Source organism: Rhamphochromis sp. 'chilingali', assembly GCF_963969265.1.
Source record: "Rhamphochromis sp. 'chilingali' genome assembly, chromosome: 22".
NCBI lineage: Eukaryota > Metazoa > Chordata > Actinopteri > Cichliformes > Cichlidae > Rhamphochromis > Rhamphochromis sp. 'chilingali'.
Window position 1 is genome coordinate 11,021,650 of NC_137950.1, and position 22,661 is coordinate 11,044,310.

The window sequence follows — 22,661 nt, forward strand, 5'->3', positions numbered from 1 at the left end:
CTGATGATGAAACTGCCTTCAAGACTTCCAAGAAAAGTCACTGACACCACTAGAAGAGTTAATGGTCAAAGTTGGGACATAAGAGGCTATGAGTTTTAAACGCACAGCAAATTTACCTTTAAGTTACTGGGGTGCAAATCCTTTGATAAGTAATACACCAGGTGAATTTAATGGTCGTCTTTTATGTATCTGTACTAAGCCACTAAGTCATCCATTCTACCATCAAAGTATTGTGTTTTTAAAAAACAAACAATCAGTGAACTCAAACTATTGATATGTGGAATAAATTCTTCTTGATGTTATAGTTTTCTTATATTCTTCCATTTATAATGAAACTACATGATTGGCTGTTTAAAGTAGCTTTACATTATTCATAATTCAAAATAACCCATTATAATCTTCTACTGGGCCTTGGGGCAGTCCTGCAGTTCATCTTCTGTCCCAAACAAGCTGTTTTAGTCCCCTTGCCCCTCCCCCTTTAAGACAACTTTATTTTAAGTGGCTGCCCCCTGTAAACAGAAGCTTTTAACAGCAGGTCAGTGGGACTATCGTTTGGTCATCTAACATAACTGAGATGACCATATTCTAGGTGCTGGCATCATAATTTGACACTGCCCATCTTTAATATGAACATCCACCATGTTATCAGGATACATTGGAGAGAGAATACGCATGACAGATGACAAATTATTGGGGGGGGGGGGAGACAAGTCAGTGTTTGTGAAAGCTTACGATGTACCAATGTGACTGAGCTTCAGTTAGCTTTTAAAGTTGGTCACACTGATTTTCTTAAGAAGACATTTCCCTCATTTGGTGTTTTAATAATAGTGGTAGGGAATACTGTCTAAGAAGTTTAAAAAAACAAACAAACAAACAAAAGAAAAAAAACACACCAAAGGTGTTAAATAGGGTGTAAGAAAGCATTCAGTGACCCCTCATACCCTATGGATGGGTGACCGTACTCCCACCAGCATAGGAATATTTCATCTTAGGATAAAGGCGATCACTCAGAACAGCTCTGTATTGATTTACTTTGACAACAAGACCCAAACCATGCCAGCAAAACACAATAACAAAGCCACCAGGTGCCCTTACTGCAGGGGTAAAGAGTTCAGCCTTTCCTTCAGCCTGTAGTTTGCAAATACAGTTCGCATTAACTTGTGACAGAAGATTCAGGTGAGTCTTCAACTAAAGAATCTTATTTTGTCACAGTTGCCCTTTCTCAGGGAGGAGGTAACACATACATTGTCCACTCACTTGCAGTTAATGCACTGAACCTTTAACTGTACACAGGAATCATCTGACATCGCACAGACATTTTACTAACAAGCTGGCAGGTTGGACACTTGCGCGGTCACATGCACCTCAGCTGGGTGATGTCTGGAAAAGTTCAGGACTGCGGTGTGAATGTGCAAACAGCATCTGAAAGCTCAGATGGTGATATGAAAAGTGTTTGTTTCGATTCACACTGTTTAAACCCTAAAAGTCTTGAACATGCAGTAAAACCTCTGACCAAACATCCATCCACACATTTTCCCGTGGCTACAGTCTGAATTCAAGTCACATTTCACCAAATAACACCAGAATGAATGACAACCCGTGCAAATTGCAATGTAAAGGAATCTCTCTTTTGATGAGCACCGTAAACTTGACACTGATATATGACACATACTCCCTGTCACAGCACAAAGTGAGCGCTTCAAGGCAGAACATGAGTTGTGACAAACCTCACTAAATTTTTTTACAGTATTAAAAACTGTATGCCAAAGTAAAACAAGCCTAGCCACAGTTTTGCTGAACATTTCAAATACAGCCAAATTGGAGAATTGTTTTAAAAGTGCAGTGTAGCTGCCTGCAGGGCAGAAAAGAATCGATCCAAAAATCCAACAAAACTAAGCTCAATGTGGCTAACGGTGGGCCGAGGATCAGTGGTTACAGAGAGAGGGCTACAGTAGTGAGACAGAAGACGACTAGAAGACTGAGGATAAATGGATTTTGGAACCGCTACGCTTTCTTTAGCTTGACCCACATTCCTGTGACATCTAGCTGTCTTTAGAAAGATTCTCAGATTGTACAAATCATGATTACATAAAACTGAGTTCAAGTTGAAAACGGATTAGCCTGTGGCTATGTAACACACACTTGTAAATCTTCCTTAGGTTACCAAAAGAACCGTTCCAGATCTCAGCTGGTCTGAAAATCTTCAAGAGACGTGGCTCCCAAAAGGAATATAACTCTACACTGGCCCAAAGGTGGGGAAGAGAAAGAGACAGGAATAACAAGGTAGTGAAAGGCTGTGGCCGCTTTGGGTGGAAGCCTAGACATATTAGACGTCTCATAAAGTCATAAAGGCAAACAAATGATTATTTAATTAGGAAAAACTCTCCACTTCCTCAACTTAATGTGACCCTTGCTCTTAAAAAAACACATACATGGGAACTACATACACTATACATATCTAGCAACATTAGTATTCCCACTAATATTTACTAATTTTATATGTTGTACAAAGAGTAAATATCCTGTTTTCACATTTTTCTTTTTCAGTGTCCCTAAAACAGAGAAAATGACTTGAAATGAAAAGTACAATATGGAGCTGACAAGTGAGATGTCAAGAGCAAGTGGAAGAGGGAGTGCTAAGTGTCAGCTAACAGCTGTATTAAAGATGAAAGAGGAAGGAAGGCAAAGAGGAAGAGGAGGAACCAGAGATCACCGCACTAATGGGAAGATAAGAAATGTCATAATTTGGCACGGCTGAGGTGAACTAAGGGGAAGAGGGAGCATGGCAGACACGGTGCAGGCAACGAGGGAGGGAGCATGTGTGGGAAGGGGTGCTGAGATTCTCTGCTAACTTCTGATTCATCTTCCCGCCTGCCCCCAGGCGCTCTTCTCCTCACCTTCATCAATATTTCAACATACGTTTTTTTAAACATCCCGCCGCCACAGAGAAACTCTAAATAATTCAGTCAGGCGAGAGGGATAAAGAATGCCATGCATTAAAATGTGGTTTGTTCTTTACACAAAAGAGGCAGAGAAGAAACGGGTGTCAACCTTTTACACTTCAGTCATAATAGCATGAAAAGGCGGACCAAAAGGAAGAAGTGAGTCTCTATGGAAGGAGAATTTGTATAGTCACAGACTGACATCCATTTTATATACGTACAGAAGCGATTCGGGTTAACTGAGACATTAAAGCTAAGCTTTTTATCAGTCATGTGTCATGGTCTAATATATTTTAAAAAGATTTCCAAAAACCAAAACAGGAAAATGAGGGTTTAAATAATTGGGATTTCCATCAGTTGTTCTAGAACTGAAGAAGCCTCTTGGATGAGAATCATCTTTAAAAATAAAAAAACAAAGAACCTCCACAGACACTAAAGCAAATGAAAATAATGGAGCAAGTTTCTACAGTTGGGCCTATATTTAACTGTATAATATGTATCACAATTGATACATGGGTTTCTGAGAACTCTATTTCATCAACATGATCAATACTTGCCATAATTTCAAAAATGTTATGGACAAAACCGTTTTTTGTTTGTCTAAAATTAACATTGTTGTTAACAAGAAGTTGCCAAAAACACCCAATGTATCAAATGCGATAAAAATTTTGAATAAATATATAATAAAAAATATATTATACACAACATGATATAGCAAAAACATTTTTGTGGATTTTGTCATAAGGGTTAATAAACATCTCAGTTCCCCCAAAATCTGAATTTTCTGGCTATTTTTTGATGGGTTGGGTCTTACAGGGTTAACGGCTGACTTTCATAAATGCTATTTCTTAATGGGCTTAACAACCAGCCATCAGTGACATGTTTCCTTTTAATCTGCATACTAAAAAAGTAAGAAAGACTGCTAAAGTAAAGCAATCTTCATTTCTTCACACTCACATGGCGATTATGATGCTACTACACACGTGCCCAAAGGCTAGAGGGGGCCTGTCAATGTAGGCCAATTTAAATTCTAATAAAATGCTTGGATTTGGGTTTATATACATTTTGTATTATATTTTCCTTCTAGCCTCTAAGTATGTTTTTTTTATTCAGCTATCCAATGTGTGACACTTTTTAACTTTATCAAAGTCACTTTAAAACCTCGCCTTTTCACTCTCGTCTTTTTATCCTCCTTCACAGTTTCCCTCACATCCTCCATACAACATTCCAGCTCTGTTGAGAGGATGGCTGTTTGTTATAGCAGACTACTCTTTGAAGATCACCCTCTTCAAATTGTGCAGAAATAATACTCCATTAAGCAAAGCAAATTAGTCCTTGGTTTAATTACTAGCTCTGTTCCTGCAGTGCGGATGCATTCAATATTAACTTCATAATCATTTCTTGAACAAATAATTTAAAAACCAATTCACCAGGGACTAGTGGAAGCCAATAAGTTGTTGTAAAAGGGGACACTAAAAGAATCTGGATGCTTAATTTGGTAAATAGAAAGCAGGAGAGAGACTACTTTGGCGTGAATGCAGTTAATTTATCTTGATTAGAAAGACGTGCATAAGGACTGACGCTTACACACTAAGCCAGATGTGCTGCCCCAAATGCATACAGAGAGCCAAGCAATACTAAGATTGATGGTGCAGCAAACATCCAGACCCACTGAGAGCTGACCACAAAGATTTTTGACTGAAGCACAAATAGAGTTTTGCAAAAGCCTCACCTGACTTATTAGGTTAAGCAAAGGCTTTCCTTCTGATCCAACCAGGCAGGTCAGAAGCTGTGGTATCCATGCCAACCACTGGATGGGTGGGACTCCAATACAGTACTTGTCAACAGCATCGGCCAGAGTGTTCTTGTCGTCAAAGCTGAGGAGCCACAAGACCTACGGGTGGAAAAAAAAAAGGTGTTAGAAGGTGGGATGAAAGTCAAAGATAGTTGGGGAGAAAGGACAGAGGCAGAGAGAGAAGAAATAACAAATGTGAAAAAGGTCACATAAAGGTCAATAATAACAGTCACAATTATTTACCTACTGCAAAACACCAAATCGCAAGGTGCAACATTGCTACCACTAACCAGGCGATTGCTGTGCAGAGCAATATACAAGTGCATCTTGGCAATCCTCAGTGTGATCAAAGCTGAGCCATGTGGTGGTGATCTCTCCTCCCCTGGTAAGCTTGTGTGTGTGCATTATGATGAAGACATTATCCCCCCACCCCCCTTCCTGTTTCTGAGTACACAGATTGTGCATAATTACTGATAATGACTGGTCATCTCGCTTCATCCATCAGGAGTAAGCGCTGCCAACCCACTTTGGCAGTACAATACTTATGGGTGGGGTCATCAGAAAAAAACAAAACAAAACAAAACCCCCCATTTAATATGAAGGTGAAGCTGGCATTAAATTATTTAAACAGAAATCAATAGTAACAGCCGATCTACACACACACCAAGGTGGCTCTGTGCTGTGGCAACTTTTCGAGAGGCTACACTGAATGAGTTAGTGTCCATTTAAGAAGGTAGGATGGTTGTTAGCAAGAGGTTCCATCTCTTTACCTCCTAGGCACTGCCTGCAGAGTTGCTGTATGGGGGAAATCGGTCAGACTGTTAGAGAAAGGTCAATTCATGTAGAGGGTCATGAGATTGGAGTGTCAGGGGATGCCATTAGTCTGTTGACCCCAAGTGCCAGAGGATGGCCTTCACTCCACCATCGATCTACTGTGGGAACCCATCCCTGCTGCCTACCCTGCTGCTAGACTGTAATCGATCAAATTACTACTCTACTTTTAACCATGGCTAAGCCTGAGAGGTGGAAAAAAGAATGGCTTTCTTCTCATTGGCAGCAATAATGTATGGGGTAGATGAGGTCAGGAAACTAGAGAATGAAAAGTGACTCCCTGTTGTAAAAAAAACAAAACATGGCTTTAGGCAGGAAGGTTGCTGGTTTCATTATCAAGCAAACAAAACATTGACAACTGAAATCAAGAGATAAACAAGCAACCACAGAAATGTTGCCATTATCAGCATTTTGCAAGGAGTTTTACCAACCAAGATGATCATACAAATCCCTCCCCAGCATCCCACTTCTCTTATCACCTTTGCGAGGTACTTGCGGGACTTGCTCTCATTTTGGTGACGGCAAGCATGGAGGTAACAGGTGATGGCAGAGACTCCCAAGTGGAGCTGACGATCTTTAACGAAAATGTTCTCTAGGTAGTCGCCCCACATGGCCCAGGCTTTCACCAGAACGTCATGCATCTGTACTGCTGCTGAAAAAGCCTTATTTGCCTCCTCTGACCTAGAACAAGAAAGAAGGGAAAGGAAAAGTGTTAGAGGGTGAAGGGTATATTACCGTTAATGAGTGTCAAGGGCAAGTGAGAAAAGGGAGGTAGCTGGGGGAAAGGAAATAAAATTGAGTGAAAGGTGAATCAGAAGGGAAAAAAGAAAAGGAAATAGGTAGAGATGCTGAAGAGAGCAGCATGTAAGGGGAGAAACGGTGGGAGGCGATCGAACAAGAGAAAAGGAAAAAGGAGTGTGCGAGAAATGTTGATCACATCTTGAAATATTAACTAAACATCAATAAACCACAGATTTTCAGCAGCTGTAATCTTCAGCGTTTTTCCCCTCACGGTACTGTAGAATAAAAATTCATCCCAGTATGAATTAACAGTTTTGTTTTACTATGTGGCTGCAGTATCCACAAGCACACAATCGTAATATTCATCCACACTCCGCTTTCATATAAACCAGACACTGAACCAAGGTTTTACGCTCCCACATCACTGCTACATTTAAGTTCTTTTTGCTGTCACTGAAGTTGTGAAGCTAACAATTAGTTTGATTTATTTAATTTGGTATTATTTGGTGTTTACTCTGAATTCAAAATCATTAAGCATTCAAATTTGGTTTATATTGAATTGAATTTCCCGGTGGCTCCTTAAGCAAAATAGGGCGCTAAGAGAGGTTTAAATGCAGACGCCAGCCAAATGGACAGAACCATCTGCTGTATTCACATGAGAAAGAATTGGTCTCTTCATTTAAAAAAAAAAAAAGATAGTTCGGTGGAGTTGTTTGTCATTTGACTTGGTCAGTTTATTGGATATGGTTTTGTTAATTGTTATTTTTCAGTATAGTTCTGTTAAGGTGACCTCTTTTGCTTATGGGGCCACTTATTTCTTAAAATAGCTTATTTTCTTGATGACGGACTCTTGATATCATCTTTGGGGCTTTTTTTGTGTGGGTATAATAAAATCCACATTTTATCTGTGTCTGCACTTATATTAACTATTTGGTCTCATGGTATTATGTAATATATCTTAAACCTAACTGTACAGATATAACTTCATATCTATCCATCCATCACTCCATCTTAATAAATTCTTGACAACTTCTATTGTGGTATTGCGGTCTAGCAATCACACACTTAAGATTCAATACACAAACTATTAAATAGCAGGCTATGAAACAGACAAGTAGACTCTGGCAACCGACCCGAGTTTTGACTGCAACATTTATGCTGACAGGGAAATATATTCTGAATCATCAGCTATTTTCACCATGCCAAGAAGCTTCTAACCGTTGGCACGCAGTCTGAATAATTTTTACACACCTTTCAGTCTCTGATTAATAAATAAGATGCAAGCGGCACCCCGAGACGCACTACCCTGCAGTCAAAACAAGGAGACAGGCCTGTCAATGAAAAAGTCTTACTGAGCTGAAGTTGGTGAATGGACCTCCATTTCAGGAGTGCTTCCAAAACAGCTCTGCCACTTACTTGCAGTGAAATGTCTCCCAAGCCAATCAATTAAAATGTGTTATTATAAAAGGCATTTGGCATGTGATTAAAAAACGGGAGCTTGATTGCTATGGGAGTCAGAGCCGAAGACCCTCCAGTAATACTTAATGGGGTTTCCTCAGTCGCTTTGTGAGTGTTAAAGTACATTAACGCTTTCTGCTAGCCGGCTCAACAGGAGCACAGTCACCCAACAGACTGTCAAATATTTGACACCCGTTTAATTGACTGATCCCAAAATCCTTAGCACATGTGGTTGCACATGCACATGCACACGCACACACATAAGAATCTCTGAACCCCTCACCCCCACTCAGCTGTTAATTCTCCCCTGGTGCAGGGGAAACTTAATGATTGCAATAAACCCTGCTGAGGTGGAGGCAAGTTTTGCTGATCCCAGAGATTCCTGTAAATTGCCTAGAGTTAATTATTGAGCTGCATATACATTTAATAAGCCTTCCTCAATTTGTCTTTCACCCCTCAGGACGCCATGTCATGACAAAATGACAGGCCAAAAAAAAAAGAAAGAAAGAAAGAAAAAAAAAGCTGGTGCTGAAGAGGAAGGAATGTTAAGGAGTCTGGCTGTGGGTGTGCAAGGCCCAGCTATACATGGAGAGAGCAGTTGTACACTCCACAGGCAAACCCTGCAGCGAGAAACAAATTACTGACACCTGATGGCAAAGATCTCATCTAAGCCATGTCACATGGGTTACCTGCTAACAGAGCTTTAGAGGTGGATTACTCTGAGGCAAGAATTGCCAAGTAAACATAACTGCTATGTACTGGCAGGATGAAACACCCACACAGTGTCAAGGGACCACTGACACAGTTTCAAGGCAATGTGATGATGAATAAAGGGAAGGCAGCGCCAGAAATATAAACTTGGATGTTGACAAAAAAAAAAAAAAAAAGCAAAAAAAAAAAAGCACAATGCATGAAAGGCCATCAAAGACTAAACATCTGGTTAACGTACTTGTTGATTTGAGCCAAGAACATCCCCTTTAGAGCGTAGAACTCGGCCGTCATCTCCTTGGTGAAGTACTTCAGGTTGGTTGACTCTATCACTTCTAAACCCTGACAGACAGACGCCAGAACAACAAAAGTTTAACTTAAAACAAAACTGCAGCAGGTAAATTTTCATCTACGTTAGGCAGAAGATTTCTCAAGAAGTGCCGCAACGTTGTGTTTTAGACAGAGCCATAATCACAGGTGAAGAACAAACAAACTGCTCACTGTTCATTAAGAAGTAAGAGTAGAGGTGTTAAGGGAACTAAACTTCCATTACGGTGAGCCTCTGATTAGGTGTCCCCTATGTACTGCTGTGACAAACGATGTGTAGCAGGAGAAATAGACAGAGAGAACCACAGATGAGATAGAAGGGAGAGAGGGAGAGAAGAGTGTCTACTGGCACTTTTAATGACTTGTGGTGTGTTGAACTACTTCTATTAATCAGAGCACTCCATGGGCTTAAGAGCAAGCTCCTGAGTTACACACTCTCTTATAAGTCTCACTGCTATAACTTGTCACCTAGAGCCTGTGGAGCAGGGAAATTATTTTACTGCAAACACTTATTGCTCTTTCTATAGCTCCCACTCAAAGTACCTCTAACTATGCCTCGAGCTACTGCTGGCAGATATCAGCCCAAATACTTAAATTACTAACGCGTCAAATGCTTCCATGAAAGGTGAAAATGATATATGCAGAAGGTAGCAGTCGCTTCAATTTGATATAGAAGCAGAAAGCAGAACACATGGAGCTTTGTATCTCACCTGCATGCACTCATTCTTGCCCATGACACCTGCCAACTGCAGATAACACTTGACCTGCTGCCTGATCTTCTGGAAACAGTCAACAATGGGCACTGTGGGGATGGTATGGATACGACTCAGAATGTCCAGAGCCACATTCACCAAACCCTGGGGGAAAAAAGTGCGATAGGTTACAATTATTTTTCTTTAAAAGATGGATGCTAAACGTGACATTGATCTTTACAGATTGCATTTATTCATTTTAATAGAAGTCAGTTTGTCGGCTTGAACCAGTACCTGTTTGCGAGCTATCTTGCCGTACTGAATGATAGCAGAAGCTGAGGCATGAACTCCCAACATGGCGTTGTTGTTGTTGGGATCGTGTTGTGTGTTTGTCTCATATGCTGTCACAATGGCTGTGGACAGACAAAAAGACAAAGAAGCATTTTTTTCCCCTGCACAATTGATAAAGTTGATAAAGAAACCTAAAAGAGGGGCGCTTAGGGCAGTCTGAAGGGTGGGGAACTTCAAGCACTCTAAAGGCTCTGCTGTCATAACGCAGGGGAGGGCACTGGGGACACTAAACGTATTGAACAGTAAATGAACCATGGCGATGAATTTCATCAAGAAAATTCCATTTCACTTTAAGTTTGAAGGCTGTCATGTATAAATGAAGTGGATTTTATTGGCATGGTGCTGCAGAACCACCGCTATCATTATTTCAGTGCCTCTCAGTAAGAGTTGAAGCTCAAGTTGCTTGAGACATCACATTTTGCAGTGGCTGCCTTTCTGAATGGTTTCAAAGTAACTGCGGGAGAGAGCTGAGCACTGAGCAAGGTAAACATGTGTGTCTGAGTGTGTGTGTGTTGTGTCCTGCAGTGAAAGAGAGAGTGCTTTAGTGGGCTGACATTTGGCAAGGTACTGAGACCCTGAGGGGGTTCTGCACGTCATGGCCTTTTAAAGAAGAGCCCTTCATGGAAGTAGTGGACACCAAAGCAGCAATGTGAAAGTTTGTCTGCATGAGTGTGGCATCCTGTAACACGTGTACAATGGCTAAATTTATGTTTCAGTATATCATGGTCTTGCATTTAGATGCAGTTGTGTTAGAGCACGTGTCATACCTTGGTAGTGATGTTGGCGCCACATGAATATGCTGCTCCAGTGCGACAGGTCGTCCGAAACAATAGGCAGTCGGTTCCTCCATGTTTTCACCACAGTCTTCATGTCGTGGAGGCTGGTGTTGCGGCCGAGGTTAGCCGTCTGAAGCCCTGCATTAATTTGGGCCGCTTCTTGCAGCTCAATGATCTGCTGTGCAGCCTGGAGAGAAATGATAACTAAACCTTTTTTGTATTTACGATTCAATATTCATGATAAACTTAAACATGCCTGCCTGATTCTTTGACTATTCCTGCTGAAAGTTTTATAACTAAGAAGCTTTCAATAAGAATTTCTTTTACTATCTTATGATAAAATAAATGCTGACTGCATGAGAAGGTAAAGTTAAAAGTAGTTGAAAAGCAATTCTTATTTATTTAGCAAGGACAATGACATCAGGGTAAGTAACCCTCGCCATATTCTGATACCATAGGGAGGTAGGGTTACCGCAGAGGGTTCAAATAGAATGAGAAGAGGTTTGAGTGAGGGAGGACTGATGGAGCTGTACATTACCACTTTAAATTGAACATGTAGAATTTTATTTGAGCATTTGAAGTAGCAGAAATATATCAAATGGTTGTCTTGCTTACAATAACTTTTTCTTTGCTGTCGAGTCAAAATTTTGTGTTGCCAGGTCTGCTCCTACAGTCAGCGTTAGAGATTTGGTCCAGAACGTACACCAGCTGATCTTAATCTTGTTAATATTTTGTCTACACACCTAAACAAATGTAAACATCCATCCAGACTTCCTTGCTTAGTTTGCTCTGCGAGATATACACATTGTCCATCTGTCATAAATAACCATCTTGTCAAGAGAATGTTTCGGGGGAGTTTTTCTCGTCTTTTCCTATTTTTTTAAATTTCACTTATTAGCTGTTATAAATGTGATGCTGATGGATCATTAAGTCGGTAATATCAACCCACCGATAAATTGACATTTAGAATTTCGTTAACAGAAAGACACGAGTAGAAGCCATAGCTCGAACAAGAAGGGTGATGGCAAGAAAGATGGCGTGACTGCTGTGTTAACGGAAAGGAGACGCTAATGTAAAAGCATGGAGATTAAAAAGGATGATTTAAAATGCAGCAGGATGAAGGACTGTTAGTCTATTGAGAGATAAGGTAAAAAAAAACAAACAAAACAACATCACTTAATCTAACCACATCCAAGTCATTTTCTTGAAACTCATAGTCAAGTACGAGGTCTACAGGTTTGGGGGAAAAAAAAAAAACAGCAATGCCTGCTCAAAACAGTGACACTCTTTATGTAGCAAATATCATCACATTATGAACTTTTACACTATTTATTTGTACATAATGCTTTCAGGCCAATATGCCTCAATTGTTATTGGTCAAAGAAACCTTGTGATACTGCAGATTGTTAAAATGTCACAGGAACAAGAACAAAACACATTGAGTACAATGCAGCAGTAGTTTTTTTTCATGGCAACAAAATTATTTTGCAGGCAAAATCATTATGCCTTCCTACATTATTCAATAGCTAATCTGCTTGGATGTGGCCAGAAAAAAAGGAAAAAAAAAAAAAAAAAAAAGACACGGAGATGGGGAAAATGTGAAAATGATAAGCGAGGGCTTCTATCTCATTCTGTGAAAAGAGGCCTCATTGATTGGCCCAAAGCAGCATTGTGAACATATAATCAATCATTCTATTATAACTACTCATCAATCAATATTAATGCCAGCCCTCGTAATCAATAGTGTGGATGATAATCCATTGATCGTCAGCCACTGCTGAGAGCTGGGATTTGATGATAACTTGATTCAAATAGTAGTTGAACCTCACTGTATTTGCAGAGTCTGGGCTTCTTGGTCTGTAAGGCTCATGGAGTCGTGAATTTGAGATATAGAGTTTGGAATGGAGATTTACAACAGGCCGCTTGGCTGGGCAGAGGAATAAATAGCTTGTTTTCCCTCGGCTAGGCTAAATAATTGGACTCCACATATCCAAGCACATGCACGAGCATGAACACAAATACACACACACACTAACGAGGAACATAGTTGCACAATTCAAATACCCATTTTGAAAAGATAAATGTAGTAAATCAGAGCAAGCTGAAGACTTAACCCCCCATTCCGGAATGAAATCTCCCAAAACAAAATAAATTAGGCCGTACAATATTTTTCACAATTATCTGTTAATATCAGCTGATGGCCCATTTCTAACCTTCATTCAGACTATCCCATTCATCATGTAAATGTAATTCTGCTGCAGGTATTTAATCAAATAGTATCTGATGGCAGGGAAGTAATTACAGCCGTTCTAAACTAACTCTTTATTCTTCACTCTTTCTCCCCGTGTTCCTCCATTCTGTTCACTCTCCACCTTTTTCAATTTTCAGTCCCTCAGTCTGCCGCCTTTTTTTCCACTCTCCTTTTTCATCTTTGCCTTGTCTATTGTAATCTCTTGTGGTGGAATCAGAGAGGCTTAAAGGGTTTTTGATTTTTTTTTTTTAATCATCTGTCTCAATTTTACAAGAATGGAGTGAGAAGGTGGGGAGGGGGCTTATCAGCATTTCTCAACAGCACAATGTCTTAGGGTCTAAATCCAAACTCTTTATGTGTTGGGTATACTGACCTGAAGCAATGGCGTGTGCACATGGGAAACAATGTGAGGCAATCTCCTCCACTCACGAATGGCCAGGCTGGAGGCCATCTCCACCAGCCGTTCTATGAAGTTGAGCTGCTGCTCCTCTGGGTTGCAGATTGCCAGGTAGCCACGGTGCATGTTCACCTTCCAAGCCATCTCCTTAGGGCAGCTTAGCTCCACCTGGAAATTCATATAGTAAGAAAATGAAATATTTAAACAAAAATTAATGGTAGCAACTTAGTAGAACAATCACAATTTTGATTCAAATTAGCATACTTTTGCTCAATAACAGTTAAAAGATGAGATCAGTCTCGTACAGCAATGGACTTTTACTATCATATACCTGCCACGATAATTTACAAGAACAGTGCGGTTGTTGAAAATCTATACGTTTCCTTTGTTCATCAGCATAAATGTGTGTTTTGAATCCATCTTATCGTCATTCTATAATCTACTATCTCTGGAAATTGACAATGAGAAACATCTTTCTCTTGCATTTTTTTATGTTGAAAATAAATCTACTTTTCTTTCCAAAAAAAATTAATAAAAAAAAAAAAATAGAGGGAGAAACACAGGATAAAAAAAATCTTGTGAAAAGTGAGTATCAATTTCATTTTAATGTCATTTTCTTACAACGGGTAAAACACAGGCTATGTGAATAACAAGTGCACAACGTTATGCTTCAAATATAAATATACATATGCAATATAAATAGCTTGAAAGAATTAAGAATTTCACACATGAACTTTTGACAATTTTGTGCGTTAGGTTGGGAGGTTTAGCAAACATCTACATTCTCACATGTACTGCTTTTAGGTAAATTCCAGAGAAGTTCATACTGAATTGCCTGTTTGTTTTCCTGTGTGTATTTGTCACCATAATGTCAAGTAGAACAGTGCACACTCTTCACAGTGCTGTAGCAGTTTTAATTACATGAAAACATCTGAGGGGAAAGGGCCTGTGACATTTTCCTTGTGCAATTTAGTACTTAGACAAATATACAACAATATTGGTTGCGATTTATTTTGTGAATGGGTTCGGCGGAACTTTTGTACTAATGACTAATAAATTTGACACGCCTGACACAGAGGCGAAGAAGCAGAAAGGGCCTTGCTATTGATTAATAAGCTCACCGCATTAGCATCAAACAAATAACACCCGCAGGGAGGCTCCTACGTCACACCTGTGGCCTGCTGTTGTGCGTTTATAAGTGAGCAAGAGACACAGAATGACAGAAGGCCAAAAGGATAAAGAGTGAAAAGAGCAAGAGAGTGAGGAGGTATAGGTGTGTGCATTTGCGAAAGCTCTTCCGATGCTGGAGAAAATTACAGTGATCGGTCAAAGCGCACTTATCGGGGGTGACGCTTGATGAATATCCTGGAGACAGGGCCGCCCTTATCAAGAGCCAGCTTTAATTGAAAGCAGGGACATTTGGACTTCGCCTCTGAGCTGGTGAGGAGTGGGCATGCAGGAAACTGAAAGCCTTGCTCCTCTCCTCCACCATAAAACAAATCACCCTGCAGCAGATGCTGGGGTAATTATTCACACACACACAGCTGTCGTAAATATTAGCTGTTGCAGCCAGAGCTATGGAGCGAGGGATGAAGAGATGGGGGTGAAAGTAAAAGTAGGGTGGGCAGTAATTGTAGAAAGAAGACCAAGTAAAGAAGAGAGGTTGGGGAGGCATGAGACAAAAGAAAGAGGAATGAGTAAACAGAGGCGGCAAAAGAATGAAACAAGAAGGAGGGGATATAGTGAAGCTGGTGTTGGCATCCAGACAATTTAATTAGATGTCACCTTCGGACAGAGCTGCTCAATGGATTGGTTCCAAGTCTCCTTGAAAGAGCAAAGTAGGAGTATTTGTTATATGTCAAGTACTATCACACACCCGCCACCCATCTATACTTTGTTTTAGGAAAACATGAGGCCAATAAATTCATGGACTAAACAGCTTAACTGCATTTCCACAGCTTTATGGCCGCCACTCTTATTCTTCCAGGGTGTGTGAGGTTACAGAGAGGTCAGACAGCACCAATATCAAGTTTCTCTACCTCACACTAACATGAGGCCTGGGTTTAATATCCAGGACTGCACTAGTAACAGGAGTAAAAGAAAAAAAGAAAAAAAAGAAAAGTTTAGTGGAGTCTGTCTGGTTCATTGGGTTCATGCCTACAGGCTCCACTGTGTCTGTGACTTTGTTAGTGACAACTTGCAGTTACTGTTTCTATTTCCTGTGAAACTGTTATTGGTACCTTTTGAGGACAGTGAGAGAAGAAATCTACGTGAATGTGTGTAGAAAGAATTACACACACATATATATAAATACTTATATATTGGAACTGTGCACCCCTCACCTGCACCAGAGCCTCCTTCATAGCAGCCCAGTTGGAAACCCTCCAAGCACACTCGAGCACCAGATAAGGGTTTGAATGGCCTTTAGACTGGCCGTATTCAGTCAGCGGTTCCCACTGGTTCAGTTCCTTAGAACAGCTAAAGACAAAGGAGATGAGAAGTTTAGCAAAGATTACATTTTCTATACTTGACGATAACATTTCTTCAGGTTTTTTTATTTGCTCAATCTACATTGCTATGCCATTTTTAAGGCCATGTTTTTAGCATCAACAGGCTGCTTTGCAACTCACATCCTCGACAGCTCCGCTTTTTCTTCCTGTCTCTCACTTAATCAACATGTCTGCTTTGTTTTCTACAAGTCTTTTTAAAAGTCACAATGTATCATTTAAAACCCTAAACATACTTTCCAAGCGTTACACATTTCTGTGTCCTTTTCATTTTAGGAATGATCTTCATTGTAAAATGCAGCAAACACCAAGTAAATTCACAGCACATTTTTTAAAAAGCACACATAAAAACACAAGAGACAGCTGGATTTGCAGGGAAGCATGAGGGTCATTTCTTGTCATGACTCTATCTTGTATGGACTTAAGAAACATAAATCTTACCGTATCCAGTGGTCCTCCCACAGCTGGTACTCTGGGAATACTGCCGGGGAAACATTGCTCCTCTCGTGCTCTTTTCTAGCCTTCTCCATTGCCTTCTCGTAGCTTTCCTGAGCCTGAATATATATGTTTTGGGTTAACAAAATAGACATTACAGCATAACAGCACCACAAATTACTACCTCAGTGAGTCTACTTTAAGCTTCCTCTCACCTGTTCAAAGAAGCCATGCTGCTCATAGGCAATGGCTGTTGCCGTCTCAGGAAACTTGCACCTCTTTTGCCACAGGCCTGCCCACATGTCCTCCTCTTGGAGTAGAGAGTAGAGCTCTGCCAGAGAGTCCAAAATCTCCTATACGGAAGAAGAACACAATATGGATAGAAGCAGAACAAATTGGATCATCTGCAGTGATCAAACTGTAAATTTAATGAGAGCAGATTTGCTAATGAGTCTAGTTCAGACAGGATAAGAGGGAGATTTTCCAGCTTCAAAGATGAGGCTGCAGTGACGTGACAAATATATGTTTAAACCCTCCACTGTGGAAAAGAACCACTAATGAAAGGAACAGCAGCAATAAGCATGAAAGAGCCAAGTTCATTTTATTTTGTTTAACGCCTGACTCATATCAGTCCACCGACTATGAGAGAGATATCTGCATATCTGTGACCCTACATAATTATAGACCATAATGCAAAAAAGATGCTTGGGTTAGAAATATACTTTATAGCACAATTTATCCAGCAGAGCAGATATCTTGAGCACATGTAGTAGAGCCTGCAAAGCTGAGAAAATGGCAATGACTTCAGGGTTGCGTTGATCGTGTTTCGCAATATCGGAGTTTATTTACTCAATAGAATTCCTGATTTTATTGGACTTTTCTTTGTCTTACAGAGTCCTGATTGTTTAAAAAGCCTTAAAAAGTCAACACACATTCTAAATGAAAACCCATTACCTGCTGAGGTGGCGTGATGCTCTCCTGTTCATAGAACTCTGTGCTCTGCTTGGGTTTACTGTGCAAACTAAGACCTTTTTCAAAGGCCTGCTGCTCCAGCATGAGAGTGGAACGTAGCCAGAGGTTGTGAGTCTTGCCCAAGTACTTCAGGACACAGGGACGGATGGGGATAGCAGGTACACACTGGGACATGGCTTCCACAAAGCAGTTTAGGGCACTCGGCTGGCAGTCCCTCTGGGCCTGGTGGCTGCCACTACAAAGGAAAGGACTCATCTCTCCGGACAAAGCCTGGAGAGGAGAAAAGGCGAGATCATCAACTACCCAGTATTACTTTAGCAGCAGTGCTCTGATACAACATATTGACGAAAGCATTGAATTGCATGTACGGGATGCAACATGATACCATTTTCCAGTAAGAGAGTGCTGTTCAGAAACAGGAAAAAAGAGGTAGAGGATAACACATAAGAGGAATGGCAAGGGACAAATGACACAACTGTATGCTGCTTTTCTGTATCACACCACATCATGATCAACAAGTTAGTCAAGACCAATCAGTGAACCATGTTGCACTTTTACATACATTATCTACGGTATTTTCTGCAATACTGCAAAAACATGGTTACTGCATTAGTAATTAAACCACTTTGTCCAGCTCTTTTTATAAGCTGTCCTAATGTCCTAATGTTATAATGCAACTTTGAAGGAGGTATATATTTATTCAATACAATGTGAAAATCAGTGAAAATGCATGATATGCTAGCTTGAGTTGCATGCTACCACTCTTTGCAATCAGAGACTCACACATTTGGACAGAATAGACCTTGAGTATGATCATGGGGTTAGTGCTCTGAAAATCATGACTGACACACTCTGATGTATTGGTAATGAATGCAATTTTCGCTGCCCGATGACAGCATGGAGTAATTTATGCCTTAATGGTCACTTTACTTAGACTGGTGGTGAACGCCAACGTGTCATCAAAGTCCTTCCGATGGAAAATATACTTTTCTGTCATTCCCTTGTAAGAGTCAACCCAGGGATAGAAAGCCTCAATTGCAGTAAACTTTCCATTTTTACCATAAGTTGGCATAATCGCTACATAAAATGCAGAGACAGGCATCAAAATAAATAACTTAAGTATTTGTGGCTTGAGGTCTGGCATAGGAATAAATTATTCAGAATCTGACCAGTGACTGCATCTCGTTTAAAAGTTGAATCACTTTTAATTATTTTGAGACAGAAATAAGACTCTGCCTGTTTGCACAAGTTATTGAAACAGTACAGAAAGGCATGTGTTTGTATATGATGACCACAAAAAGAAAATGTACACGTTAACTAGAAATAACATCTGTTGGTTTTAAGTCTCTACCTGCTAATCGAGCTGCAGTTTACATCTACTGACATTTAATAATAATGTGAACCCTTTAAAGGAATTTCATAGCGGACACAACAAGCCTAAGGGAGCATTTAAATAATATTTCTTTATGTCTTTGGATGTACATATTGCTATTGCTGAAGCTAAAAAGAAATCATCATGTAAATCACAATGCAGCATGCATGTCTTTCTCTTGACTATTCACAGGATATTGGATGGTTTGGTCATGCACGTCACACACTGTTTTTGTCCATTCTTGCTCTGGGAGCCAAAAAAAAAAAAAAAAAAAAAAGAAGAAGAAAGATGCTAATAAATTATACTTACATGCTGCTGTCTGTCAGACAGGATCTTCCAGAGGCGAGGGAAAAGCTGGACCCAGGTCCTTTCAGCCAGCGGTGTGGAGATGTGACAGAGCTGAACCAAGGCGTTTAAAAGTGCCCCCGTCTAACACAGAAAAGAGACAAATGAAAGCTTCTGGCTGCTGATTCTGCAAGGCACTGACTCTTAATTCATGCTTTTAGGGCTCAAGAATATTGCTGACATTTTCATCCTTCTTGGGGGTTAATGAATAATGCCACTGGAACATGAAAATGTTTTGAAACTATAATTAATTTAATACATAAAACATTGTTTTTGAACTGCAAGTAGTCAACCTTGGATGATCTCTGTAATTTTGCCTACACTCTATCAAAGTTCAATTCATTTCATCAGCCGGTCAAAACTGAAGGCGTGCCTTACCTTGACTTCCCGTAATGAATCAAGAAACTTGTCATGGCGGTTGGTGAGCATGTGCAGTTGGTTGCCTGTGTCTCTCTCTGCTTGCTCCTTAGTCTTGGGAATGGCTGTCTGGTCACCTGGTGCTAATTCTATGTCAATTTCTACATCCTACCAGGGGGTAAATGAGGAGAGGAAAAACATGTATTGTTGTTCAAGCTTTGACATTTAGTCTTCGTGTTGGGCTGTTTTTGAAAGACCATTTTATCAACAGCTTCTTGATAATGGACGAATGACGACAACAGAGACAATTTTTAAGACGAGCAAAGAGGCACAGCATTACTCTTTTCTTAGACCCACAGTATGTAAAAACTCCTAATGGGATAATGTGGCAATTTATGTGAGACACGTTGCGAGGCGTTGTGCGCCTGTCTGTGTATCTCACCTCCTCCTTGGTCTCGGTGTTTTCCCTTTCGCGAGGCTCCTGCTTGACGTGCGTTGCCATGGCAAAGGCGGCGCGGTCGTGGCTGTCAGCCAGGTTGATGACGTTTGTGATAGATGGCAGCATGGATCCCTGGCAGCTGGTGCCAATGATGGTGTTTCTTTCGCAAACTGCCAGTAACAACTATCAAACACACAAACAGGTGCAAAATACATAAAAGAAGATTGGTGACGGTTGGTGGCAGATAACCAGCACGTAGATGCCCGCAGGATAAAAACCTTACGAAGCCTGCAGAAAGACCCGAGACCCACTGCTTACCTCTATGCACTGTTTGATCCAGAAATGGCTGCCCATGGCCTCCCAGTTCTGAGAGCAGCAGATGTACAGTAGCCTCTCATAGACGCGCCGCTTCATAGAGGCATCAAACACCTCAAAAAACTTGGCTCTGATCATTGGCTGACTGCAGCGAAGCCCTGAAAGGAAGGCTGGTTCCAACTTTGATGTGATGTCGCTTCCTGAAAGGCTCTCATCCCTAAAGGGGCAAAAGTTTTGTGAGAAAGAATCTGAGATGCCCGTTACCAAAAATGTTCTTAAAAAATGGGATGTGTGGGCGTGGGGCGATTAGCGCCCGAGTTAGAAAATGTCACCATTAACTTGTAATACAGAGAACTGCACACACAGATAAAACTTGGTGCCCCGTGCACCTGAGAGCTGTTGGCAAAACATGTATATGCCACTGAAACAATGCAGGAATTTGCAACTTGGAAAATACTCTTGTTTTTACAACTTTTTGAACTATTTCTTACATTTGGTGTGGTTAAAACTGAATATTGGGCAAAAGTCTGCATCTTTGACAATAAGACTGATGTAACATTACCTACCTAACTATTGAAACAACAAATGCAATCGTTTCCACGTCATTCTACAGCACTGAATGTGCTCCGAAGCGATGATTCATAAAACAGAAGCAGTGAGAGAGTAGGTGGGATGAAAAGAATAACACGGTGCCACAGCTGCATGTTGCTCGTATTTACACCGTCCTCCTAATCACACTTTGCGCTGGCACAGCTGCTTTATCCTTCCATTATCATTACTTGCTGTCCATCATGGCTTTACTGCTCATTTTAAATCTTTTGGCATCAGGATGCGGATACACTGGGCTGATTAAATGTGTATGTGTAGAAGATGGAAAGGTGAGGAGGGCCACAGTTTGATGAATAGCCGGCAGAGGTGGTCTCTCGCCTTTGACCACCACCTGCTGGGTGTCCTGTCATCAGCTAGCTGAATACTGATAGTACTGTAACCCTATTATCAATCTTCATCAGTCAATCTTTTCGTGGCCATCTTAAATTTTCCAGCTTTTAATTGTTTTTTTGTTGTTTTTTTACAGCTACAATGATTCTAAATTAGTTCATCCAGTTCCTGAGTTTAACAATCTTATTATAATTATTACCATCGTTAATAATTAACTTTTCGTCATAAAAAAGGAAAGGTACACTTCTGGTACTTCAAGCTCTTCCTCTTCATCTTTATTTTCCTTTTTCCCCCTGACCCAACCTTCTGTGTCTTTTCCCCGCCTCAACCGCCCCCGACCTTCACTTCTCACGTTAAGATGGATGCAAGGGCGGTGTGGCGTCAGTGGCGTGGCCATTTAGCCATGTGATGAATGACAGTAATTACCTGTAGACGTAATTAACGAGGTCCAGGAACTGGGCGTTTAACTCAAGTTCATCAGGGAAACGCTTCTCTATGTAGGTCATCATCTTCACCAGCAAGATGGATTTCTCACGCAGGTTTGGCATCTGAAAGGGAAAGAAGAATCGGGTAGAAAGTAGGATAAAGGAAAAAAAAATATTATGAACAATAGACAAATAGAAAGGTGTGAGAAAAGAAAAATAATCTATTCTCTATTCAGTTGTTTTTCGCAGCTGCACCTGTCTAGCTCAGCTGTGTACCGCTTGCTCTTCTTCAGCTTAAAAGAATATGAAGACCAGAGAGTCCTCTGTAGGTATTATGCTAATGCTAACCTTACTAGATTTAGAAAATGTGCTTCGCTTGTTGTTTGTCCAAAGGTTTCACACCTTTCACAACTTTGCTGATTCAGTTCTTAATTTACACCTGTTTTCATGAGAGGAATTATGCCAGGATCTCTTGAATACCACATTTGTTTTTGTTTTTTTCCTCACTTAATACTGTTTTACTGTCTCACACCTGAACAGTCCCCTCCTCCTTACCTGGTTGGCAGCCATTGGAGAATTGTTTTTCACCCACTCTTCCACGATCTTGACAACAGCACGGAGGATTTTGGGGTCGGGAGACTTCTCAATTAGGGAAGTGAGGATGACCTGGATAAAGTTCTTCCTCATTTCCATGCTCATGACGGACAATCGTGTCTTCACCAGGTCAAGACTGAGCATTATCAGCTCGCTGGTCACTATCAGAGCAAACACATGGAATTATTCAAAGGAAGGGCTGAGACAAACTACAGAACAGATGCATTTATCTGTGCATTTATCCATCTTCCTTCTATTGCAAATTTTCTGGCCTTCAATAAATTGAAATGACTTATCTATTTTTAAATGGTGGCAGCAGTCAGAACTTCACATTTTCAATACAATCAGGATGGAACTACTACAGTTAAGCTTATTAGATTACTGAAACGTGAATAATCTTTAGAGGAAAAAGCCTAATGGTCAGAAGGCCTTTGGTCTTAGTGACTAACTGTTCATGGTGGACAGTTAATGTCTGTGTTTCCCGATACAGTCATTAGGGACCCATTTAAAGCACTGATAGTATCTTACAGTCATTACCTCCTGTCTGAAGAGTAGCAACAGGAATTATGCACTGCCAGACTTTCTGAAGTTCAGAAAAGTAAATGAACAGGAAACCTAAACACGTGTTTTTTCCCTTTCACCCCCCTCACGGATTAATATAAAGGGCAAGTTGTCAAGAGGTTCTGTGTCAA

General features: G+C 40.5%; 1 protein-coding gene across 1 annotated transcript in view; it reads right to left on the reverse strand.

Annotated features, from left to right (window-relative positions):
* trrap (transformation/transcription domain-associated protein) overlaps window positions 1-22,661 on the reverse strand; it is an 83,068-nt gene that overhangs the window by 15,466 nt on the left and 44,941 nt on the right. The window contains exons 47-63 of the mRNA XM_080872358.1: window positions 21,931-22,130; window positions 21,377-21,498; window positions 20,015-20,228; window positions 19,700-19,879; window positions 19,279-19,425; window positions 18,865-18,984; window positions 17,166-17,453; window positions 16,427-16,564; window positions 16,218-16,330; window positions 15,612-15,747; window positions 13,246-13,437; window positions 10,613-10,808; window positions 9,789-9,907; window positions 9,513-9,659; window positions 8,717-8,817; window positions 6,048-6,249; window positions 4,615-4,836 (exon numbers count right to left, since the gene is read on the reverse strand). Coding sequence (XP_080728484.1) covers window positions 4,615-4,836; window positions 6,048-6,249; window positions 8,717-8,817; window positions 9,513-9,659; window positions 9,789-9,907; window positions 10,613-10,808; window positions 13,246-13,437; window positions 15,612-15,747; window positions 16,218-16,330; window positions 16,427-16,564; window positions 17,166-17,453; window positions 18,865-18,984; window positions 19,279-19,425; window positions 19,700-19,879; window positions 20,015-20,228; window positions 21,377-21,498; window positions 21,931-22,130 — 2,837 coding nt within the window. The remainder of the gene's footprint in view (window positions 1-4,614; window positions 4,837-6,047; window positions 6,250-8,716; window positions 8,818-9,512; window positions 9,660-9,788; window positions 9,908-10,612; window positions 10,809-13,245; window positions 13,438-15,611; window positions 15,748-16,217; window positions 16,331-16,426; window positions 16,565-17,165; window positions 17,454-18,864; window positions 18,985-19,278; window positions 19,426-19,699; window positions 19,880-20,014; window positions 20,229-21,376; window positions 21,499-21,930; window positions 22,131-22,661) is intronic.